Source organism: Pteropus medius, unplaced genomic scaffold (genome assembly GCF_902729225.1).
Source record: "Pteropus medius unplaced genomic scaffold, Ma_sr-lr_union100, whole genome shotgun sequence".
Lineage (NCBI taxonomy): Eukaryota > Metazoa > Chordata > Mammalia > Chiroptera > Pteropodidae > Pteropus > Pteropus medius.
Window position 1 is genome coordinate 43,797,811 of NW_024344378.1, and position 21,443 is coordinate 43,819,253.

Here is a 21,443-nt window from a genome sequence, read left to right on the forward strand (position 1 = left end):
ATACACCTAAGGATAAATATTGTGTGATTCCACTTGTATGAAACATCTGGAATAGGCAAATTCATAGAGACAGAAAGTAGAATAGTGGTTACCAGGGATGGGGCGAGGGGGCCAATGGGGAGTTAGTTATTGCTTAATGGTTGTAGAGTTTCTGTTTGGAGTGATGAAAAATTTTGGAAATATTGGTTGGAAATAGATGATTGCCGAACATTAGGAGTATACTTAATGCTACTGGATTGTACACTTAAAATGGTTACAGTGGTAGATTTCATATTTTATCACAATTGAAAAAAAAATGCCCTGGGGAATAAATGGAACTCCGGAACCCACATTATGGGATGACCTCAGAGGTAAGGTTTCTCTGAGTCGAAATGCTATTTTTATTTTTAATTTATGGATAGCAGTGCTGTTTTTGACAAAAGGCAAGCAAGCAATTAGAGAAAGATGGGCTTTGTGTTTAAGTTAGTACTTTCATTCCTCTATTGTCAGAAGCGAGGGCGAGACTGCTTAGCGCTGTCTGTCTAAGGATGCTGGGCTGGGAGCATGAGTGAGGGTGTTCGAGAAAGGGCAGTGGTTGAATGAGGCTGGCATGACTCCTGTTTTTTGGCTGCAAGTGCTGTGTGGCGGAAGGTGGCAGATGGCTGGACCCTGCCGAGACGCTGCAGAGTATAGGGCCTTCTTGTAACACTTGAATCTGATGCAGTACCTGTTGTCTCCCTAAACAGAAAAGGGAGATTTCATTGCCCTGGATCTTGGTGGGTCTTCCTTTCGAATTCTGCGAGTTCAAGTGAATCTGGAGAAAAACAAGAATGTTCACATGGAATCTGAGACTTATGAGACTGCGGAGGATATCATGCATGGCAGTGGAAGCCAGGTGGGTCCCTGCGCCTTCCAGGAACCAGACCCGAAAGCACTGGTGTCCTGAGTCCCTGGAAGGAACCCGTCACAGATGCATGTGGAGAGGGACTCCAGGGTGGAAGAGTGTAACTGCCTGAAGAGGCCCCACTGCCTGGGTAAACTGGTGGATGGGAGTGGGCTGCTGGGACTGTCACAGGGGAAAGGTTATGAAGACAGGCCCAGCAGCTCTTGGGTAAATGCATTCATTCCCCAGGGATCCTGGGGTTCCTTCCTCCGTACAGGTTTTACAGAGCTTTTGGGTGAAAATGACTCTTCCCAAGTCATTGGCACCCTCCCCCACCTCACCCGCCCAGGCCTTGCAGGGTGTGGTCACCTGTGAGGCAGCAAGAATTTGACTTTGTAGCCCCAAGGTTAATCATGGGCTTCTGGCCACCTGATTTAATAACCTTCTATGAGTCCTTGGCACAGAAAACATAGAGGGCAAGGCCTTGATTGGGAAATCACCGTCTCCTCCTCTCTCATTCGATATCCAAGCCCCACCTACTTCAGGGTAGCCCCTTTCCCCCGCCGAAGGGCTGCCTGCCTTTGCTGGCTGAGGGGCTGTGGTCTTGCTCAGAAGGACCTGTCCATCCTTCTCCTGCCCATCTGGTTGTGGTGAGTGGTTGGTCCCTAGGTTTATGAGGACCCTGTGATCAGGGTTCAGGCAGCCCCCAGGCAGGTTTTTAGTCATTTCTGTGTCCTGTAAGCCTGTACTCGTCAGCCTCTCCTATAGACGTTCTGTCTCCAGGTTGTAGCCCTCCTGAGTTGTGGCTGTCATCCAGGATGTACATTCAGAGATTGTCAAATATTTGCTTTAGGGAGGGTGTGTTCACAGCAAGGTTCATGACTAAGTTCTCTAGAAAACCCATTTGTTCTGGGCTAAACTTTGAGATGAGGCAAAGCAGCCTTCTTCTCTTGACTCCACTTTGTTCCTGTATTAATGTGGGTGGGACCCAGAGCAAGTGCTCTGCCTTTTTGAGAAAAGGGCTAATCCCAGCCTTTAACCTGCTCTTGGGAGTTTAGGTTCAGAGCTTTTCAAACCGTGTCACAGTGAGCATTGAAGGTGACACTGTCATTAGAACAGATGAACCACTGTTCATTCGGCCACCAAAATGGGTTATATCACTCACTGGGTGGTCCTGCCTGGAGGTTTCCCTGCTCATCCCTCATTACTGGTCTGCAGAAACTGGCCCCTTCATCCAGTGTCTGCATGAAGGCTGCCAGCTGGCAGGGCTCCCAATCCTGCCCAGTGTATGCTACATCGCTGCTGTTTGCAGGTGGCCACCAGCCTGCTCTTTCCATTTATCAACAAGTACTGACCTGTCACACTCTATTCCCCATGGTCCTTGGGTTGAGCCACCTCTGCCTACTGCCTTCACCATTGGGACAGTTGCCTAGCGCCGTAGATATTCTTGTGTGCTTTGGCAGAGATTGTAAATTAAGGGGGTGCCTCCCCCACAGGTGCATGCTTGCTGTGGTCATTTCCAAAGTGACTTCCTTCTTACTGCTGCTTCTGGGACCTCCTCTCTCCCTATCTTCTCAGCCCCAGGATCACTTTATTTCCTGCTGTCTGTTTCTTCCTCTGCCTCTTTCAACCAGTCTGTAAAAGAAAGATGATGATTATGGTGGTGGTGGTGGTGGTGGTGGTGGTGGTGGTGGTGATGATGATGATGATGATGATGATGATGATGATGATGTAATATTATAGTAAATACATAGCGCTTGTTATGTACAAGTCACTGGTCTAAGCACTTTAAATGGATTAATTCATTTAATCATCACCAAAACCCCTTTGGGTAGGTATCGTTATTCCCATTTCACAGATGAGAAAATTGAGGCTCAGATGTTAACCAACCAACCCCTTGGGTCTCACAGCTGGGATAGGAATCCAGGCAGTCTGGCTCTGATGTTACAGTTTTAGCAATGTGGAACACTCAGCCTGGATTTTGTCTTTGACTTTATTGTTTTTCTTCATTTAAAAATTTTTTGGTGGCGTGGAAACGTGAGGGCTGTGGGCAAAGAGGAAGGTCCAGAGGATGAGGGGGAGGGCTGGCAGTTGAAAAATAGGGATGAAACAGAAACATCTGTTCCAGAAGTTTGATGTGAAGTTAGAAATATGTACTGGGGGTCCATTTTTCTGAGATCTCGTATCGACCTGAGGAGTGTTCTGGTAAACCAAGGCCTCCATTTTGCCCATGAAGCAACTCAGACTCACAGACTATAAACAGGGCTGAAGTCTTGGCTTTGTGATCTTCTGTAATGTGTGGGAATTCTTAACAGATTTTTAAACCTTTTATTTGAAATAATATTAAACTTACAGAATAGTTTTAAGATAAGCACAAAGAACTCTCGTATAAACCTTTCATCCAGACTTCCCAGTTGTTAACCATTTGCTTTATCCTTTCCTCTCTCTTTCTACACGCACGCGCGCGCGCACACACACACGCACGCATGCACGCATGCACACACGCGTGCGCACACACACGCACGCACACATGCTATCAAGTTTCAATGCAATAGTAAGCTTTAGTAATTTTGGAAGCATAAATGTGATCTTAAAACCACTTATTTAATTTTGGGAATTTTGAATAAGAAGTGTTTAGGCTATTATTTTAGTCATTGTTTGTCATCTTCAATCACAGAGACTGAATCTGTGTGTGTGTGTGTGTGTGTGTGTGTGTGTGTTTAAAATAATTAGCATGTTGTCAGGAAAGAAAAATCATTTTTTTTAGACCTTAACATTTTGAGTCCAGAGAGGTGGGGTAACTTTCCTCTCTGGTTGGTGACAGTCATAGGTTTTCCTGAGGGAGCTTCCTATCTCCTTGAGCCCCCGGTGTGGGCATTCCAAAAACATGGCATTTCCTTTTTAACAGAGCACTTTAAAGTGGTTGTGTTTGGCTCAGATGCGGGGGCTGGTTACAGTCCCGCATCCATGTGAATCCACTTCTGCAGTCTGTTTCCCCTGCCACTTCCTGTCAGCAGCATTCCTTCTGCCCTGCCCTCTCTCCTAAGGGCCTAGCGGGAACCTGAGTGTGGATGATGTAGGGCGTGCTGATGGACTTAGTAGGGGTTTACATCACTCAAATTTAGGTCGCAGGAAGCTTAGCCGGGCTCCTCCAGGGAAGGGGGGTCATGTGTCTCCTCAGTAGGGTTGCTGGCTACAGCCACAGACAGTAATAGTGACTCAGGGATGGAGGCTCTTACATCAAAATTGACAGGTTTTCCTTTATCCTGGCAGGAAAGTCGGACTTTAGAGCAGGGTCAGGGACATCTGAGGAAAGATAGACATGGGAATAATGATTTCTGGCCCTCTCTCTTTCAAGGATACCTCTGTAAAGAAAGCCTTCAGGCCTTGTCTGGGAGTGCTGGCAGGGGCTGCTTTCTGTGACTCTGTGGCTTGGCCCTACCAACACTCCTAACAAGCTCAGAAAAAGTGTGTCAATCCCATACATAAGGGAGGTCTAGTGCTGTGACAGCCATGTGAAAAAGATGGGGGTTTACCTAGACTGTGGCATGGTTGCCAAAAAAGCGTATATATACTTTGGTTCTATTAATAGAAGTGTAGAGCTAAGGAAGAGGAAAGATTTTAGTTTAACTTAGCTCTCTCTCCTCTGGTTGGAACACATATGAAGCATTGTATTCAGTTCTGGGTACATTTTAGCACTGAAGGGATGTATTAGATCCCAAAAGATTGCCTTAGAAGTGTTCAGCCTCCCACGATGGACAGTATTCATGCAGAGGCTAGGGAAACAGTGTGCTGGGCTCTTTCTAGTGGATCCTAAGATGTGCGTGCATATCCCAAGCAATGTGTTGTGGTGTAGGCAAACTTAAATTGCAATCCACTAAATAATTGTGTTCTATTCGCACCATAGAATACTATATATGAGTGAGAGCAGACGGTCTACAAAGACACACAACAACGTGGATGACTCTCGTACACATAACGTAGAGTGAAAGAAGACATTCATTAAAGAGTACAGTGAACTCTGCACTTTTTTAAGTATACCACTTTTTTAAGTATATATATTATACTTCAGTAAAAAGTAAAAATACCATAGTCTGAAGTAAATCACTCAAGTGGGCGGTAGGCTGCAGAATTGTGTGTGGAGTGTCTAGAATTTATGGAGAAGGGATGGATAGAGATAGAGACATCTGGGGAAAAATGGAGATGGGCATAAGGACTTCTGAGAAAGGACCAGACAGCCACTCCCCTTGGGTGTGATGGGGCCTGTGTGATATGGAGTGAAGAGATGATTTTCTATTATTTTTAATTTTCTAAGTATTTAAAAATATTAATTAAACTTAATGTTGTAAAATATTTTAAATGTCCTCACTACCCAAATAAACCATATCAGTGACTGCTGAGAGGCCAGTTCTATCCAAAGGGATTGAGGTGATTCCTAAGCTGTGCGGGCCTGCGGGGCAGGCTCTCGCTAAGGGACTCCTCCGCCACACTTACTCAGCGTGGCTTTTCAAGGAGGGCTGCAGGATGCTGAGCTGTTTACGTTTTCCCTGAAATGCGTTTCTCCCTCCTGACTGTTCTCTCATGCTTCCTCCAGCTTTTTGATCATGTTGCTGAGTGCCTGGGAGATTTCATGGAAAAAAGAAAAATCAAGGACAAGAAATTACCTGTGGGGATCACGTTCTCTTTCCCTTGTCAGCAATCCAAAATTGACGAGGTAAGGACATTCTGGGATTACTGGGCTCCACAGAAGCCCCAGAGTGGAAAAGCTAATGAACATGTTTTCCCTTTTACAGTTACTTTAGTTATTCATGTTTTTTGAGATGAATCTTGGTATTTGTGGCTCTCAGGTAGAGAGAACCATTTATTAAACTCAAGTGAAGGAAAAGCAAGTAGATTTAGTTGCGTTGGAGGGAGATTGGGGAGCCCTTTGCCATTTACACAGTGAGGTGCTTGTTCCCCTGGAAGCCATCCTGGTGAGAGCAGATCTGGTCGGGCCCCACACAGGTGCCAGGACCGCTGTTCCTAACATCTGCTAGTCCCTGACTCTATCCCCAGAGAGGCCCTTGGTTCTCTTTTTACCTCTAGGTGACTTGTGTACCTACCTCCTTGTTTGTTTTTTGTTCATTCACCTGTTCAGCAGAGATGTACTTAGGAAATGGGCAGAGGTGCGGAAATAGGACCAGATCTTCTGATTTCCACCCCCATGTTCTTTCTATAACACCATGTTCTCGGGAGTCCATGTTTTGGGGGGTAGGGGTTGAGGGGAAGAAAACAGTGTCCAGGGGCTTTTGGAATACCTGTTGCAGCTGTGGGCTGCTGCCGAGCAGAGAACCACAAATTCTCCCAAGTACTCGCCCTTCCCGATGCATCCTACAGGCTGTGCGTCTTTCACAGTGGGTGGGCCAGCCCTTGTGGGCAAGCTCCCCGCATCTGTGTCACCTCTGGAGGCTGATGAGGCCTGAATAGCAGCTCTTCCCAACCCTGCTGCATTTATAATGACTTCTTCCATTCAGAGAAAAACAGCCAAGTATAACAATTGTTTTTCTTTTCTAGTACCTTTGATTTTTTTTTAAATACAAAAGTAATATGTAAAACTCTTGAAATAATAGAAAGATGTAAAGCAGAAAGTAAAATTCCCATCCTTCCACATTCCCAAGTGAATAACCATTGGATGTCTATCCTTCCTGATGTTTCTCCATTAATATACAAACAAATGGGTCACAGTGTAGAAATAGTGGAGATGCGGCTTACACGTGGGGGTTATGTTCCAAAGTTGGGGAAGAGGTATGTATAAATCATATGTAGTCAGTATGTTCCTAGGACCTGACTCTCAGAAGCTCAGTCACCAAGAGTTGTCTTAGCATTTTGTTTCTCTTCCTAATTTGGCTCTGACTTTCTTTCCCTGGGCTGTGGAAGCTGAGGTCTGTTTTCAAAGTGGAGAAGGGTGATTAGTAATGATGGAATTTCTCTTGTTTTTAAATGAAGTCTGGCTGTGCAGCTGACATCCAGTTGGATTTGCACACCTGTAGCACTGCTACACTGTCCAGCCACTCGCTGTGTTCTGGTGTGAGCTGCAGGGTTCTCCCCATGGCAGCCCCCGGAGAAGTTTACCCTGCAGACCGATGAGCAGGGAGGGGACAGAGTCCGGCTGTGTTACCCAGTGTGGTCTGGAGCAAGCCACTTGGCCCCTTTGGGTCTCTACTTGTCACTGTCCTGAATAGCCTCCCCAAGGACCTAGAGGTTCTGGATGCCTTCCAGCTTTCATCAAAACCCATCTGTTCTCCTTTGCAGGGTATCCTGATCACCTGGACAAAGCGATTTAAAGTGAGCGGAGTGGAGGGAGCAGATGTGGTGAAGCTGCTTAACAAAGCCATCAAAAAACGTGGGGTAACTTCTCTCTAGGTCATCTGCCTTTGCCACTGGGAGGTGTGGTGGCGGGGGCGGGGGCGGTTGTGGGGGAAGGCGTTCGTTCAAAAACAGACCAAGGCCCTTTGGTGGGGGGTGGAGGTGGGGCAGTAGTACATAGCCTGAAGCATCACATGGCTGGTCTTGAAGGTCCAGGCTGGTATCAAATGGTGAGTGTGCTCAGTCCAGAAGGTTGCGGGGGTTTGAAACCGAGCTCTGAGGTGCTGCCCACAGGAGCCAAACCTTTTGGCAGGGGGTGGCCTCCTGTCAGAGGAGGGTTGGATGGTGCAGAGAGCTGCGTGGTCAGGCACAGCCCGCTGTGGTTAGAACCAGGGCAGTCAGCACATGGATGTCGTGGTGTGCTTTGCGGAGTGCTGTGGCTCTGTGCATAAAATTTCCTCTGAAAAGAATCTTAAGCCAGAAAATTAAGGGGACCGTGCAGTTTCCATAATGTCATTGATGTGCTCTGATCCAGTTAATTTCGTCACCAGCAGTGACGAAAGCGGCACCACTGCCGGGAGCAGTGGTGGTTATGAAAATGCTTCCTTTAAGGTTGTGATCTCTGCTCCCACCTTTGAGTGGACAGTGACACCCTGTTATCTGTCCACAGGATTACGATGCCAATGTTGTGGCTGTGGTGAATGACACAGTGGGGACCATGATGACCTGTGGCTATGATGACCAGCAGTGTGAAGTTGGCCTCATCATTGGTAATTTCTACAACTTCCCTCGTCTCTTCCTTCAGTCAGTGTCTGCAAAAGGCATCGCCTCCTCTATCGTGACTTAGTGTGGTCACAGCTTCTGATCTTGTCTCTCTCTCCAAGGCACTGGCACTAATGCTTGCTACATGGAGGAGCTGAGGCACATTGACCTGGTGGAAGGTGACGAGGGGAGGATGTGCATCAACACCGAGTGGGGGGCCTTTGGGGACGATGGGTCCCTGGAAGACATCCGCACCGAGTTTGACCGTGAGATAGACCGGGGATCTCTCAACCCTGGAAAACAGCTGTGAGTCTTACCTTTCCTTACTAGTCATAGATATGACTTAGGAGACACATAACACAAGATATGGGGTGGGAGGTAAAAGTTTTGAGGCAGAAAGCTAGGTGATCACAAAGGTTTGAAAAGCCCATCAGATTTGCATTATCTGTCACTTCTTTGGAGAGACACATAGCCATGTAGTCTGCAGTCTGTCTCCTGCCTTCTCTGAGATTCTGGCTCGGGTTGCACAGAGGCTGTTCCAATAGGTGTTTCGGGTGGCAACTGGGCAGGTAGGACTCAGGAAGGCTCTCTCCTGCCAGGGATCCTTGACACGTTGTAGCTGGGACGGTCCTGTCTGGTCTTGTCAGGAGGAGGAACCATGAGAACTGCCTTTCTCTGTGCCTTTGTTGACGGGTGAGGGAGGGTGCTCAGGTGTCAGCAGCATCCCTGGCTCCTGGGCCTGGCTCCGAATGGAACAGATTGTTTTGCTGTGTCATAGCCAGCTCTGGGTGTGCCAGCTGGGCTCCCTCAGAGAACAAGCCGGCTGCCGGGATGTGGACCTGCCTCTGATCTGGCCTGCTCCGGGCTTTCTTCTGGCTCCGGGGCAGCCTGGACTTGGGCCTGAGTCTGGCTCAGATATGGCACGCAGTTCCAGTTTGTGGCAGTCTCTCTTCTGCAGCACTGGGCTCAAAGTGGCTGCCCAGTTACAGAGTCCACAGCTCACACTACACCTCCCAGGGGAGGCGACAGGGTGGATTCTCTCTGTCATTGGCCTATGGATGAATGTGGCCAGAGCGTGGGATGAACTGATTTGCTTTAAGCTACTCAGAGGCCTCCCCTGGAGTTTAAGGTGAGGTCTGTGTGGGAGCAGTAGGTTTCTCAAAGCAAATGTTTCTCGGTCCTTTTGCCTGGAGAAGGAGAACATGGATGCCAGGGGGGTGACCAGTGATAGGGGTCTCATGGGGAATGGCTGCATTTCAGCCACATCATCTACTCAGCTTTCCCTCGGAGGAGACAGTTATCCTTCCGAACTGGGAAAGTTCTTGGCTACCTCCTTCCCATAGGACTAGGAGATCTCCCTGAGAGCATGATGAAGATGAAAGTCCTTTAAAAAGTACAACATAAACTTTTGTAAGAGATTATCATTCTGCTCATTTCTGAAATCTTAACATTTGCCCTGCTGCAGGCAGCCTTCCTGGCCTGCCGCTGGGGTGCTCTCCTCCTGTTGCCCACCCTGGGGGTAGGTGTGGGGTCTGGATGACCCCTCGCTGTCCCCTTGTTGTTTAATCACACAAGTGCACGGTCTTGCCTGCCAGCGAGGCTGTGAGCTAGTGAGGTATGAGGCCTCCTCTCCTGCTGTGTCCGTTTCACTCCTCATGAGTTGTCGCAGGAAGGACCTAACAAGTGTCCGGGCACTTTTCTCCTCCAGGTTTGAAAAGATGATCAGTGGCATGTACCTGGGAGAGCTGGTTCGACTGATCCTGGTCAAGATGGCCAAGGAGGGCCTTTTATTTGAAGGGCGGATCACCCCAGAGCTGCTCACCAGAGGGAAGTTTAACACCAGTGATGTGTCAGCCATTGAAAAGTAAGTGCCACCTCTGGAAGCTTTCTGCAGGGAGAGTGGGGGAGATGGAACAGCAAGTCCCTTGTTACCGCCTGAGTCCTGGTTTGGTGGGCTCTCCCTCAAGAGCATCAGGGTTTTTTAGTTCTGTGTCCCCTCTCTTAGCTGGCCCGTCCTGGGCTGGTCTCCCTGCAAGTGTCAACTTATTAAAGAATGTTCTAGTTAACAGCATATACTTCATGGACGACTTAGTTACAAAAGCAGCCTCTTGTCCTCACTCTGTCCCCTCTTCTCCCTTCCTTCACCCCCAACAGGGTGAGATTAGAGATGATTCTAGTGGTGATCAGGGAGCTGACCGAGCCAGAGGCCTGGGCTTGGAAGTTCCTCTTTGGGATTTCAGGATCTTCTCCAGACTATGTTCCAGGGAACCCTAGTGACTCAAGACAGTTAGGTGTTCCCTAAAGAAAGCATTCTGTGGCCAATAGGATTGAGAAATACTGCGTATTTATCCTCCATTTAGAGATTTACAGTATTATAAGCATGTTAAAGAAAACCCAGTTCACTCTGGTTAGCAGCCAGAAGCAATGTTCCATGGCACAAGTTTGAGAAACATTGGTTAACAGATGAGACAGGACAGATAGACATAGAAGGATAGAGTTCAGCCAGCAACCTGACTGCTACCTTTTTGCCTCAACGTAAGAAACTCAGACTTCTCTGCCACAACTGTTATTTCAAGGCCATCACACTGAGCGGGAAGAAGGCAGTTTGATGTAGTCAGACACCTTCAAGTCTAAAGGACTCATATCTTATTGCTGGATTCCACATGCTGCCAGGTTCCATTCCTGGTTCGAGAGACTCTGTGTAGCCCTTAGGAGCCACCTGCTTGAAGCTGGCTACCTTCATGGTAGAAAAGCCCTTTCATCTCTCTATACAAAGTGGTCATTCTCACTGCCCCTGCTGTGGTCCTGGAAATTCAGAGGGAGCCAGTGGATTCTTATCTCTGGCTCCCGGCAGAAGATGCACATCAGCTGTCTTTGTGGTTAGAGCGGGAGGCCAATGGAAGTAGAAAGTTTATCTATACCTGCTCTTCTGTCACATCATGTACTGGCATTTGTCCTGGGATCAGGACTGATCGTTGCAGGGCTCCAGTAAGCAGGGAGCATGCAGCTGAGTTTCCAACCATCTTTCGCATCTCCTGGTCAGCTGCTGGGAGATGAGGGGAGCAGGAGGCTCATGGCTTGTATTCAAAGTCATTGACAAAGTCAGGAAATGCCATCCTTCCTCTTGGTCTGTATCTGGTGTTGGCTTTTTGGTGACCAAGAAACAAAATCTCACTTAAACTGGCTTAAGAAAGCATGTATATTGTAATAAAGGCTATTCCCCCAAAAACCTATTAAAAACATCCTGCCACGGCAGGTGTTAGAAGCACTCTATAAAATCAGGAGCATTGTCTTGGAGCCTTAGCTAGTGTTTAAAAGAATAAGAAAAAGAAAAAAGAAAAATTAGAAGCATAAGAATGAAAAAAAGAGATAAAACTGTCATTATTTGCGGATGGTATAATTGTCTGTGTGAAACACCGAAACATATCTAGACAAGTAAATAGGAGAACAAGAGAGGTTAGGAAGATGTCTGGAGAGAAAATACAAAAGTCAATTACATTTCTATATATTGGCAATAATTAAAATGTGTATATATGTTTAAAATAAACTTTTTTTTAAAGACTATTTTTAGATTTACAAAAAACATTGCAAGGATAGGGCAGAGTGGTCCCACAGTACTTCACCCCGTTTCCCCATTGTTAACATCTTTCATCAAGGGAAGCGTGCATAAGCATCCAGGGGCAGCTCACAGACTCAAAGAGCAGGTGATTCCCGCAGGCCTCCTGAGGCCGGAGCACTGGGGTGGAAGCAGCTGTTGAGAAGCCATGTGGTCTCGCCCCTCTACTTCTCTCTGTGTGCATGTCATAACCCAGCATAGTACAATTTTTCCTTCTGCTACCTGATATTTCTTAGGGAGGAAAACCCTTCTCACGCTCTTTTCAGGCATTTGACTGTCTTAATGCCGTGCCATACACACATGTTGAATGGAGTTCACCTTCCCAGGACCTCCCAAGCTCGGTGTTTTGCCCTGCCTGATGAGGTCCTTAACTCACAAGTATTGGCCTCTGACCTCACAGGAATAAGGAAGGCCTTCAAAATGCCAAAGAAATCCTGACCCGCCTGGGAGTGGAGCCATCTGACGACGACTGTGTTTCGGTCCAGCACGTGTGCACCATTGTCTCATTCCGCTCTGCCAACCTGGTGGCTGCGACGCTGGCCACCATCTTGAATCGCCTTCGCGATAACAAGGGCTCTCCCAGGCTGCGGACCACGGTTGGTGTCGACGGGTCTCTTTACAAGACGCACCCACAGTGAGTCTGCCCTTTACTGTATAATTGGCACTCAATATCCGTCTGGGCTAAGGACCTTCTCCAGAGGTCAGACTTTTGCACCCACTGAAGAGTTTTTTGGGTCAGACAAGGCAATATTGACCTGGGCAGAAAGGTCAGCACTGCCCACCTGGGAAGTATCCTCCCCTCGTTTCTCGCTGGCGTTGCTTCTGCAGTGTACTGTTATCTCTCATTTCGTAAGTCTTGTTAGAGATTTCTGTAGTTGTCAGGAACGCTGAGTGGAATCTATCTTTATCTTCATTTTCTTGCTTGTCTGCATTTCATCAGGGACCTTCATCCTCATTGAGGTTTGGGTCATAGGTGCAGTGCCCACATTCCTGGTTTAGAAGCTCCTGTGAAAATCCTCCAAACCCTCAGACATTACTTTTTTAAATGGGCAGCCTGTCGACACTTTGTATCTGAGAGCCAGGGAGCAGTATAAGTTATAAGTAGTCCCTGCTGATGATGAGGGCCTTATCACTGTGCCGCCTTCTCTACTGGACACCTTAGTTTCAGAAGCCTTCTGTGGCCAATAAGAGCATGGTTTGTACCCTTTTAAAAGGCTAAAGGTGAATTCTAAATCTTCATAGTCTAAGTTTTAACAGTAAGTGCCTGTGACATGATTTTTATATAGGACTTCAGATATTTTTCCCAATGGATATAATGCTAAGTGCTGTACCTTCACACCTAGTTCTGAAGACACTTAAACCAATGTTGACTTAAATTTAAATAGTTCTGTGTTACTGAGGGAATAGGCTTTGAGCTAGTTAGATGTTATCTGCCAGGGCCATAATTTTATTTCTTTGGATTCTTAAAGTATTTGTAAAATTCTCAGTAATGAAACTAGCCATATTTGGGGTGGAGGGGATTTCTAGGCAAATTTTTAGTCAAGAAAGCTTAGAGATTTGCAACATTGCATTAAAATTTTTTTTTGATTGTGGTAAAATACATATAATATAAAATTTGCTACCTTAGCCAATTTTGAGTGTACAGTTCAGTAGTATTAAATACATTCACACTGTTGAGCAAAAGTCACCACCAACTACCTCCGGACTCTTCATCTGCAACATCACACTTAAAAAATAACTTTGGTTAAATGTTTCTTATTTCAGAAGTAACAAATATTCAGCATAGCAACTTTAGATCATTCAAAAAAATCACAAAAATAATAGAAGTCATTTTTAATCCCAACCCCTGGAGCTGACCATGGTTAATATTTTAGCGTTCTGGTTTCTCTGTTTTCTTTGGCAGGCAGCCTTCCATACTTACACCAGACCACAAACTTTGAGAAAGTTCTGTGTCTCATTGAGTCCTGTTCTGAAGTCTTTTTCTAGCCAATAAAAAATGTCCAGACTCTTAGGGGCAAGAGGAAAGGGCCAAGTGAAAATAAAAAACAAGAGTGATTATTTATTGAGCCCTCTTTCCTCAGTGCCAGTTACTAATCTAAGCATTTTATGAACTCATTTTGTTCCCATCACATCACTATCAGCCAGATACTGTCATCCTCACTGACTCCAAGGTTAAGTAACAGGTTCATGGTCACCTGGTGTGGAAGTGGTGGAGCTCAATCACCATTGTCTCCTGATCTGACTTTCAGGCACTGGGCTCTTGACCACGATGCTGTATTATCTCTTTGTCATGTAGAGGACCTTGTCATTTTGGACCTTGAATTTCTGTATTCATACTCATATAATAGTGAGAATCCTCTCTCTTTTTTTTTTTTTTTTTATGTGTGATTGTGGATGATTTCATTTTTCCTTTTTACTTGTCTGCATTTGTTAACTTTTCTACAGTGGATGTGTATGTCTTATAGAATGAGAAAAGCCAGTGTAGAAAATGGAATTAAACTGTGGAAAAAAAGGAAGAAAGGGGTACCAGAGGGCCCTAACAGGTGGCTCAGTCCAGGTATTGTGGCACCCCACCCTGCCTTTAGGTATTCCCGGCGTTTCCATAAGACGCTGAGGCGCTTGGTGCCTGACTCCGACGTGCGTTTCCTCCTCTCGGAGAGTGGCAGTGGCAAGGGGGCCGCCATGGTGACTGCAGTGGCTTACCGCCTGGCTGAGCAGCACCGGCAGATAGAGGAGACCCTGGCCCACTTCTGCCTCACCAAGGAAATGCTGCTGGAGGTGAAGAAGAGGATGCGGATTGAGATGGAAATGGGGCTAAAGAAGAAGACACACGATAAGGCCGTAGTCAAGATGCTGCCCTCCTTCGTCCGGAGTATTCCAGATGGGACTGGTGAGGGCCTATGTTGGGGGCCGACATGTCCTTCCTTCCTTCTCATACCAATGACCAGTCACAGTGGGGCAGCAGGGAGGTTGGCTTCTCCAGGGGATGCATTTACACTGGGGTCGCATGATTTTGGCAAGGCCGGATTCTCTCAGCTTTGCTTCTGCCACACTCTGTTGGCCAAGCAAGTCATAGCCTGGGCCAGATGCAAGGGGAAAAGAAATAGACTCCATCTCGTGATGCAAAGAAAGTGTTTTCAAAAGAATGAAGTTGGGCAAATCCCACCGCACTGGGATGTTATAGGTTCCCTCACAAATACAGTAAAACCAGCAGAAGGGTAAACACCCACACACTCTTCCTAAGTCTTAACAAAGTGTGTGTGAGGCAGACAGGGTTCTGGGGATTGTCATATCCAAGCAGATTGGAGAACAGAGTTCAGCCCTTAATGCTGACCTTGCCGGTTCTTATTGGAGCTGACCATGAGGACTCCGAAGGGCTTCTCGGGTAGGTCCTTGGAGTAATGAATGCAGTTCTTCTTTGCAAAGAACTGCAAAGAAGCATGCATACAGGGAGAGGAATGATGGTGGCCATTTTTACAAACACTTTACACGCTGACAGATATTATTAATTTTTATATGAGGTTCCCTAAAATCAGGCCATTGTTGCCTAGCTTTTTTAGTAACCCTGGTGAAAATTTTGTTGTGCTAAGTGGTTCATCCATGAGTCCTTTTGTGCTTCTAGTGTGGCTCAAAGGTAGTGGTCAGCGAGGTAGTACTCATCGCTCTCTGAGCCTGAGCTATGTGCTAGAGGAAAGACTTACAGCTTCTCCTTTTTTTTTTAAACATGAGGGTTTCCCCCCTTGAAAGTCTGGAGTCTTGGGGTCACTTGCTGCCGAGAGGCACTTAGCTGTTTTTGACATTCTTTATGTTCTTGGCTATGACAGAGCATGGTGACTTCTTGGCCCTGGATCTTGGAGGAACAAATTTCCGCGTCCTGCTGGTAAAAATGCGTAGTGGGAAAAAGAGAACAGTCGAAATGCACAACAAGATCTATGCCATTCCCACTGAAATCATGCAGGGCACTGGGGAAGAGGTGAGATGGTTTTGCTTTTATACTGCTGTGGTGCATCTGTGTGATACACACGGCCAGTGGCACTTGTAGTCCCCAAAACTTGCCACGTGATACCTGCAGTCATGCATTTGTGTCCTGGGGGCCTGAAGGCATCAGGTACTTTCAGCCATGCTGGGCTTATGATGCTTAGGGGGCTGCAAAGATCCCGGAGAGGGGGAGTTTTGCTCTGCATGTGTCAGGGTGTGTCTATGTGTGTATATACGTGTGTATTTGTATGTGTGCACTGAAAGTATAAAACCAGAGAACACACGGGTAATCCATTCTTTTCTCCTAAAGCTGTTCGACCACATCGTCTCCTGCATCTCCGACTTCCTGGACTACATGGGGATCAAAGGCCCCAGAATGCCTCTGGGCTTCACGTTCTCATTTCCCTGCAAGCAGACGAGCTTGGATGAGGTGAGTCTCTTTCCTCCACGAGTCAGACATCATGCAGCATTGACTGCCCTGTGGCTAGCGTGGGCTGGCTCTTGAGGCCTCTTCCAGCCTCAGTGTCATCCTTCTATATCCTGGATGGCTCAGATGTCACAGTGAGTTGACCCAGGTTTTATGCTGTATCCTGAAGCATATCGTAAGACTCTTCTCTACTCTTTATCATTTAAAGCACTTAACTTTCTGGGAAACCTTCTGGTCCTCCAGACAAAAAGACTCTCACCCTTTTCAGTGTTTCCCCATTCTTTCTAATGGTGCTCAATTATAGCGCTTTTTACAGTTATTAGTGATCGTGTCTTTCTTTTCTGCTATGTTGCGTGCTCCTTGAGCAAGGACCTGTGTTTCCCACATGCTCTAGCACAGAGTTCTATCAGAGGAGGGACTTAATAAATGTTTGTTCAATAAATGGGAAGAAATGGGGTACAAGGTCAGGGCTTAAGCACCTGCTGAGTACTAAGAGCTGGGCACAGAGCTGAAGGTTACAGTTCCTGTCCTCAGGGAGCCCCCATTGTAGAGGATCCCGGCCCTACACCAGCAGCTCCAGCGCCACACTCAGGGCTTTTGGTGGGGGTGTTCTGTGCAGAGGGAACCATTTGTGCAGTCACAGAGGCAAGACCAAGCCTGTCCTGCTGGAAGAGCCGTAGGTGCCTCCATGGGTCACGAGTGAAGGTGTGGCCAGGGAGGAGGCCTTGGAGGTGGCATCACATCACACAGGGACTTAAGCCAGTGTTTGAGGCCTATGATTGGCCGAACTAGGCAGGGCCACCTGTCTCTGAAAGCCAGTTAATCTAGTCACAGTGCTGACTTGGGGCTTTTTCCTCTTAAGGTCGTTTAAATCTCAGCAGTTGGACCCATCTAAACGTGTTTCTTGTACTTCACTTATACTGTCATCACAGTGAGTACACAGCCGGCTCACATGTGACTGTAGTCCAGTCAAACCTAAAGTTTACTTTAGGTAGTTACAGTCTTACTAAAAATTTGCATTTCTCCATTTATGTTATTAGCAAACTGTTCTTCCGGGGAACTAGTTGGTTTTATCAGCGGCAGCACCCTTAACCTTCTGTGCCTTAGCTTCTCCACCTGTGAAGCAGGGGTTATAAACCCGACTGCTGTGAGGACGGTGAGAAGGGGGCAGGCCTGAGGAGGACTATTTGTATTTTACTGGTTCGTGCCTCAGTTCTTTCAACATAGTCTCGCTGTAAATCCTCATAGACATTTACTCAGTAAGGAGGGAGTGGAATTTTGTGTTCTTCCGAGAAGGGTCAATAACTCAGGACTCTCCTGGTGCCTTTCCTGTTTCAGGGGATCTTGATTACCTGGACCAAGGGGTTTAAGGCCACCGACTGCGTGGGGCACGATGTAGCCACCTTGCTAAGGGATGCGATAAAAAGGAGAGAGGTAACTATTACAAGGATGTTTTAAAAAATCTTTGCTGTGCTTTTGGCTATAAAAACTGTACTTGTTAGTCATAAAGAATTCAAACAATACAGAAGCATGCGACCTAGGTAAAAAGTTCCCCCAGTGATCAGCAGAGGTGAACAGTTCTTGAGTTGTTAAAAGACAGTTGGCTTAAAAAGAAAAGATCATGACTCTCCCACAGATTGAAAAAGAGAAAAGCAGTTGCTGACAGCTGGGCACAGGCTGGCACCATCAGTTGGGCCTTGATAGTCTACCGTCGGACACACACAGTCTCGCAGAGTGCAGACATCATCACAGCCACTCCGTGACCTGGACAAGAATAAGAGTGCTCCATGATCATAGCAGAACTCAGCACTCACTCAGAGACTTGTCCTGCTACCTGACAGCAACCCGGGCCAAAGCTCCACTTCTTTGAATCCTCCCTGAAGCCAGCACCCCAGGCGCAGATCCTGTAACAACAGCTTTCTAACCTTTTGTGAAACACCGCACAGGCTGTGTTCTCTTGGGCTGCGCGACCAGTCAGCAGCCCAGCTTTGTTCCCCTACCGACGTGTTTCTGTTGGTCTTTGGCTGGAGAACACTGACAGAATATAAAATGAAAAATTCCAGAGATTTTATTTAACTTAATTAATTAGGGCATCAGTAATAAGTTTTTGGAAAAGCAGTTCAAACGTCTCCAATTCAAAGAGCAGGCCAATACATAGGCAATCCGGAAAACTGAAATCAGTGGAGTTGAAAGGACTGGTTGCACCTGGAAGAGTCTTCCGGACTGCAGCTAATATTTCATTGAAAAGAAACCCGATGATCTATTTTTGCCCATTACACAACTCTTACTGTAGGTGTTCTTCCAGCTTACTTTCTGTAAATATCCCACAGATGCATTTTTTTAAAAAATGGGAATCATACTGTGTATACTATATTATAGCTTGCTTTTTTTCATTTACTATGAAACAGAATTTTTTCACTTCACTACGTATAGACCGACCCTATTTTTTTTCTTGGCTGTTCAGGATTCCCGTGTGTTGCCTAAACTGTGGTTTATATAGCCCCCTTTGACCTATATTTGGGTTGTTTCTGGCTCATGCAAGTCATGCGGTAAATATCCTTGTGCATGTACCTCTGTGAACCTGGGTGGCTATTTCTGAAGGGACAGATTCTGAGAACTGGATTTGGTATTTTCATTTTGCCTTCTGAAAGGCTATAACACTTGAATCTCCAAGAAAAAGAGCTGTTTGGCCAATGTTTCTTGTCTTTTTCCATTCGACAGTTCCCTCAAGGCTGCCTCTCTAATACTTAGTGCCAAATGTGAAATGGAATACTTCCTTTCTTTAGATCTCAAACTTCAGATACATCATTAGTTGTAGATGTTTAGTCAGTGAATGAACATTTAATTGCCGCTTATAGGCTAGTAAGAAAACTATTTCAGATGATGCACTGGTGGCTTTCTGACTGTACTGCAGCTGAGTGAACCTGCAGAATTCAAGCGGGGCAGTGCTGTCCCTACCCTAAAGCTAAAGCTGTGTCCTTTTCTTTCCAAAGGAATTTGATCTGGACGTGGTGGCTGTAGTCAACGACACGGTGGGCACCATGATGACCTGTGCTTATGAGGAGCCCACCTGTGAGGTTGGACTCATCGTAGGTGGGTGTTCTGGAGGGTCTTTCTCCTTGGGGATGGAAGGCTGGCTTTTCCTGTTTCGTAGGGCCTTGAACAAACAGCTAGCTGTGTAAGACAGTATATCTGTCAGGACATGTCCCCTTACCACCTCCAAAATTTCATCCTGGACCAAGGCTACAGAGCCTTCCAGCGGGCTCTCCACTCCATAATACCACCCACCTTGATTGTGACCACACTGTCAAGAATGGAGCTTTCCAGGAATGAGGTCCCAAATGGCTCCCATGGCTTAGATGGATGGATGGGGCCAGCCTGGCCTGTAGGGCAACTCTGTTGGGCTAGTATGGAGAAGCTCCAGGCAGGTGTTGCAACGCCTGCGGATGGGAAGGAAAGGAGCCCTCCTCCTCTCCTGACTATGGGAAAAGGCCAAAGAGTAGTCTTGGGCACAATTTTGCCTTTAGCAGCCACTGTTTATGAGTGGTCCCAGCCACAGAAGTGGGTTGCAGAAGGGTTTTCTGTTGGCTTTGCAGGTTGTTCCCTTACAGTCCCAGCACATTAGGGGCTTGGCTCTTGATAGCAAATAATCTTGAAGCATATTGATTTGGGTCGTGAAAAAAACCATTCATCTAACTGATCCTGCTCCTGGTGTCAGTGGATGCTGGGGAAAAGCCTCCATTTCTTAGCCAACGTCTGCAGACTCTGACCTGGACAGGGAGGAGAGGCACTCTGCTGCATGGACCTTTCACTGAGTGTCTGGGAGACCAGTTAAGGCCCCAGCAGGCTGCCTTCCTGGTGCCAGGAAGACCTTTTCATTTGTTAAACCACTTTTGGCTCCTATGGAAATTTAAAAAACTAGGGGACAGTTTCAGGTGAAAGGTTTTTAGGGCCTGGCTTTGGGGCTCTTTTGTTGTTTCTTCATTTGTTTGCAGAGCTTTGTTTCTCTACCCAGTCCCTCCCTTCTCCCTATGAATGGGCTTGGGTGTGAAATGCAAAGCAAGAGTGACACAGCATATTGTCAGCTTCCAGACCAGACCTCACCTTCCTGCCTGGAAGGTCAGGCTCTTGCAGTTCAAGGCAGCCCAGTTAGCTGTTCCTGGCATGGGGTTGGGGGTGGGGTGGAGGGGGTGGAGGAAAAGGGGAGCTGAGATGGTGGGGTTCTGCCAGCCCAGCTGTATGCAAACTGTCTTTTTCCTTTCTCTATCTAATTGATCTCTGTGTCAGAGCTCCCATGGGTGAGAAGCATCATTTACATGTTTCAGCTTTCTTTTGCATTCTCTTCCATTTCTGGGGCTCTTTTCTTCTCAGTTTCCACACACACACACACACACACACACACACACACACACACACACACACAAACACACTCCAGTTTCACGGCCCACAGTGTCTGCGAATTCTGCTTAAGTTTCTTTAAAGAGTACAAAAATGACCAAAGGCCTTTTGGGCTCTCCTTTTGGGCTGTCTACATTGACATCCCTCCTGGGATGGGTTGATGGTGCTCTAGGGCCTTGCTACTAAAAGTGTGGTCGATGGGCCAGCAGCCTCAGCACCACCTGTAAGCTTGTTAGAAATATAGAGTCTCAGGCCCTACCCCAGGCTTCCTGAATCAGATTTTTGTTTTTCGTCTTAACTAACAGGCTCCCCAGGGGATTATTCAGGAGCATATTTAAAATATCGTTGTGAAGGACTCCTTGGTTAGTTGGTTGGTTTTTAAATTTCCAGACTATTGACTGAGAGAAGGCCAATAACCATAAGCTTGGATGTCGTGGCAGTTAAAACTGCTGTGAAAGCTTTAGACTGCTTTCTTTCAATTCCTTAACTCCTCATAGATGAAAACAACAAACATTTTGTGGTCCTACCCGGTCTTTGGGGGGGCCACAGTCGGCTTCATTGTGCTTGGGGAGTTCAGGGATAGAAATCAGGCTCCTGACCCCCCGGAATTCATTTGTTAGGTTGTGTGTGTGCAGTGTGTGAGTTTCTCAGGAGAATCATCAGATTTTCAAAGAGGTCTGTGATACCAGAATGGTGAGGAATCTTTAGAAAGGTACTTTAGAAAGACACTTTAGAAAGGCACTCTTAAAATGCTCAGGGCACTGTCCTTCAGTGTCTAACTGAAGGGCTTCATTCTAGGACACTGAGGAGGATTTACTGAGCAGGCATAGTCCGTGAATGTCTTTAATAGGATAAGTGGACATCCATGGTACGTTAGTAGATAACCCCCCAATATAATATAATATATGTGAATGTGTATATATGTGTGTGTGCGCACACATGTGTATATGGAGATAGGAAGAAGGAGCAGAAAAGAAAGAAATATCCTTCCAAAATGAATATTACCTAAACTTCTACTATTGAAGATACATCCCTTTGTTGTAAGACCATCTTCT

The 21,443-nt window shown here is 46.6% G+C and overlaps 1 protein-coding gene across 2 annotated transcripts in view; it reads left to right on the forward strand.

Annotated features, from left to right (window-relative positions):
* The window catches only part of HK1 (hexokinase 1), a 66,842-nt gene that overhangs the window by 38,120 nt on the left and 7,279 nt on the right, over positions 1-21,443 (forward strand). For both annotated transcript variants that reach the window (XM_039871987.1, XM_039871988.1), the window contains exons 3-14: positions 726-874; positions 5,457-5,576; positions 7,154-7,249; positions 7,878-7,977; positions 8,092-8,275; positions 9,678-9,833; positions 11,986-12,219; positions 14,171-14,475; positions 15,410-15,558; positions 15,874-15,993; positions 17,329-17,424; positions 18,984-19,083. In XM_039871987.1, coding sequence (XP_039727921.1) covers positions 726-874; positions 5,457-5,576; positions 7,154-7,249; positions 7,878-7,977; positions 8,092-8,275; positions 9,678-9,833; positions 11,986-12,219; positions 14,171-14,475; positions 15,410-15,558; positions 15,874-15,993; positions 17,329-17,424; positions 18,984-19,083 — 1,809 coding nt within the window. The remainder of the gene's footprint in view (positions 1-725; positions 875-5,456; positions 5,577-7,153; positions 7,250-7,877; positions 7,978-8,091; positions 8,276-9,677; positions 9,834-11,985; positions 12,220-14,170; positions 14,476-15,409; positions 15,559-15,873; positions 15,994-17,328; positions 17,425-18,983; positions 19,084-21,443) is intronic.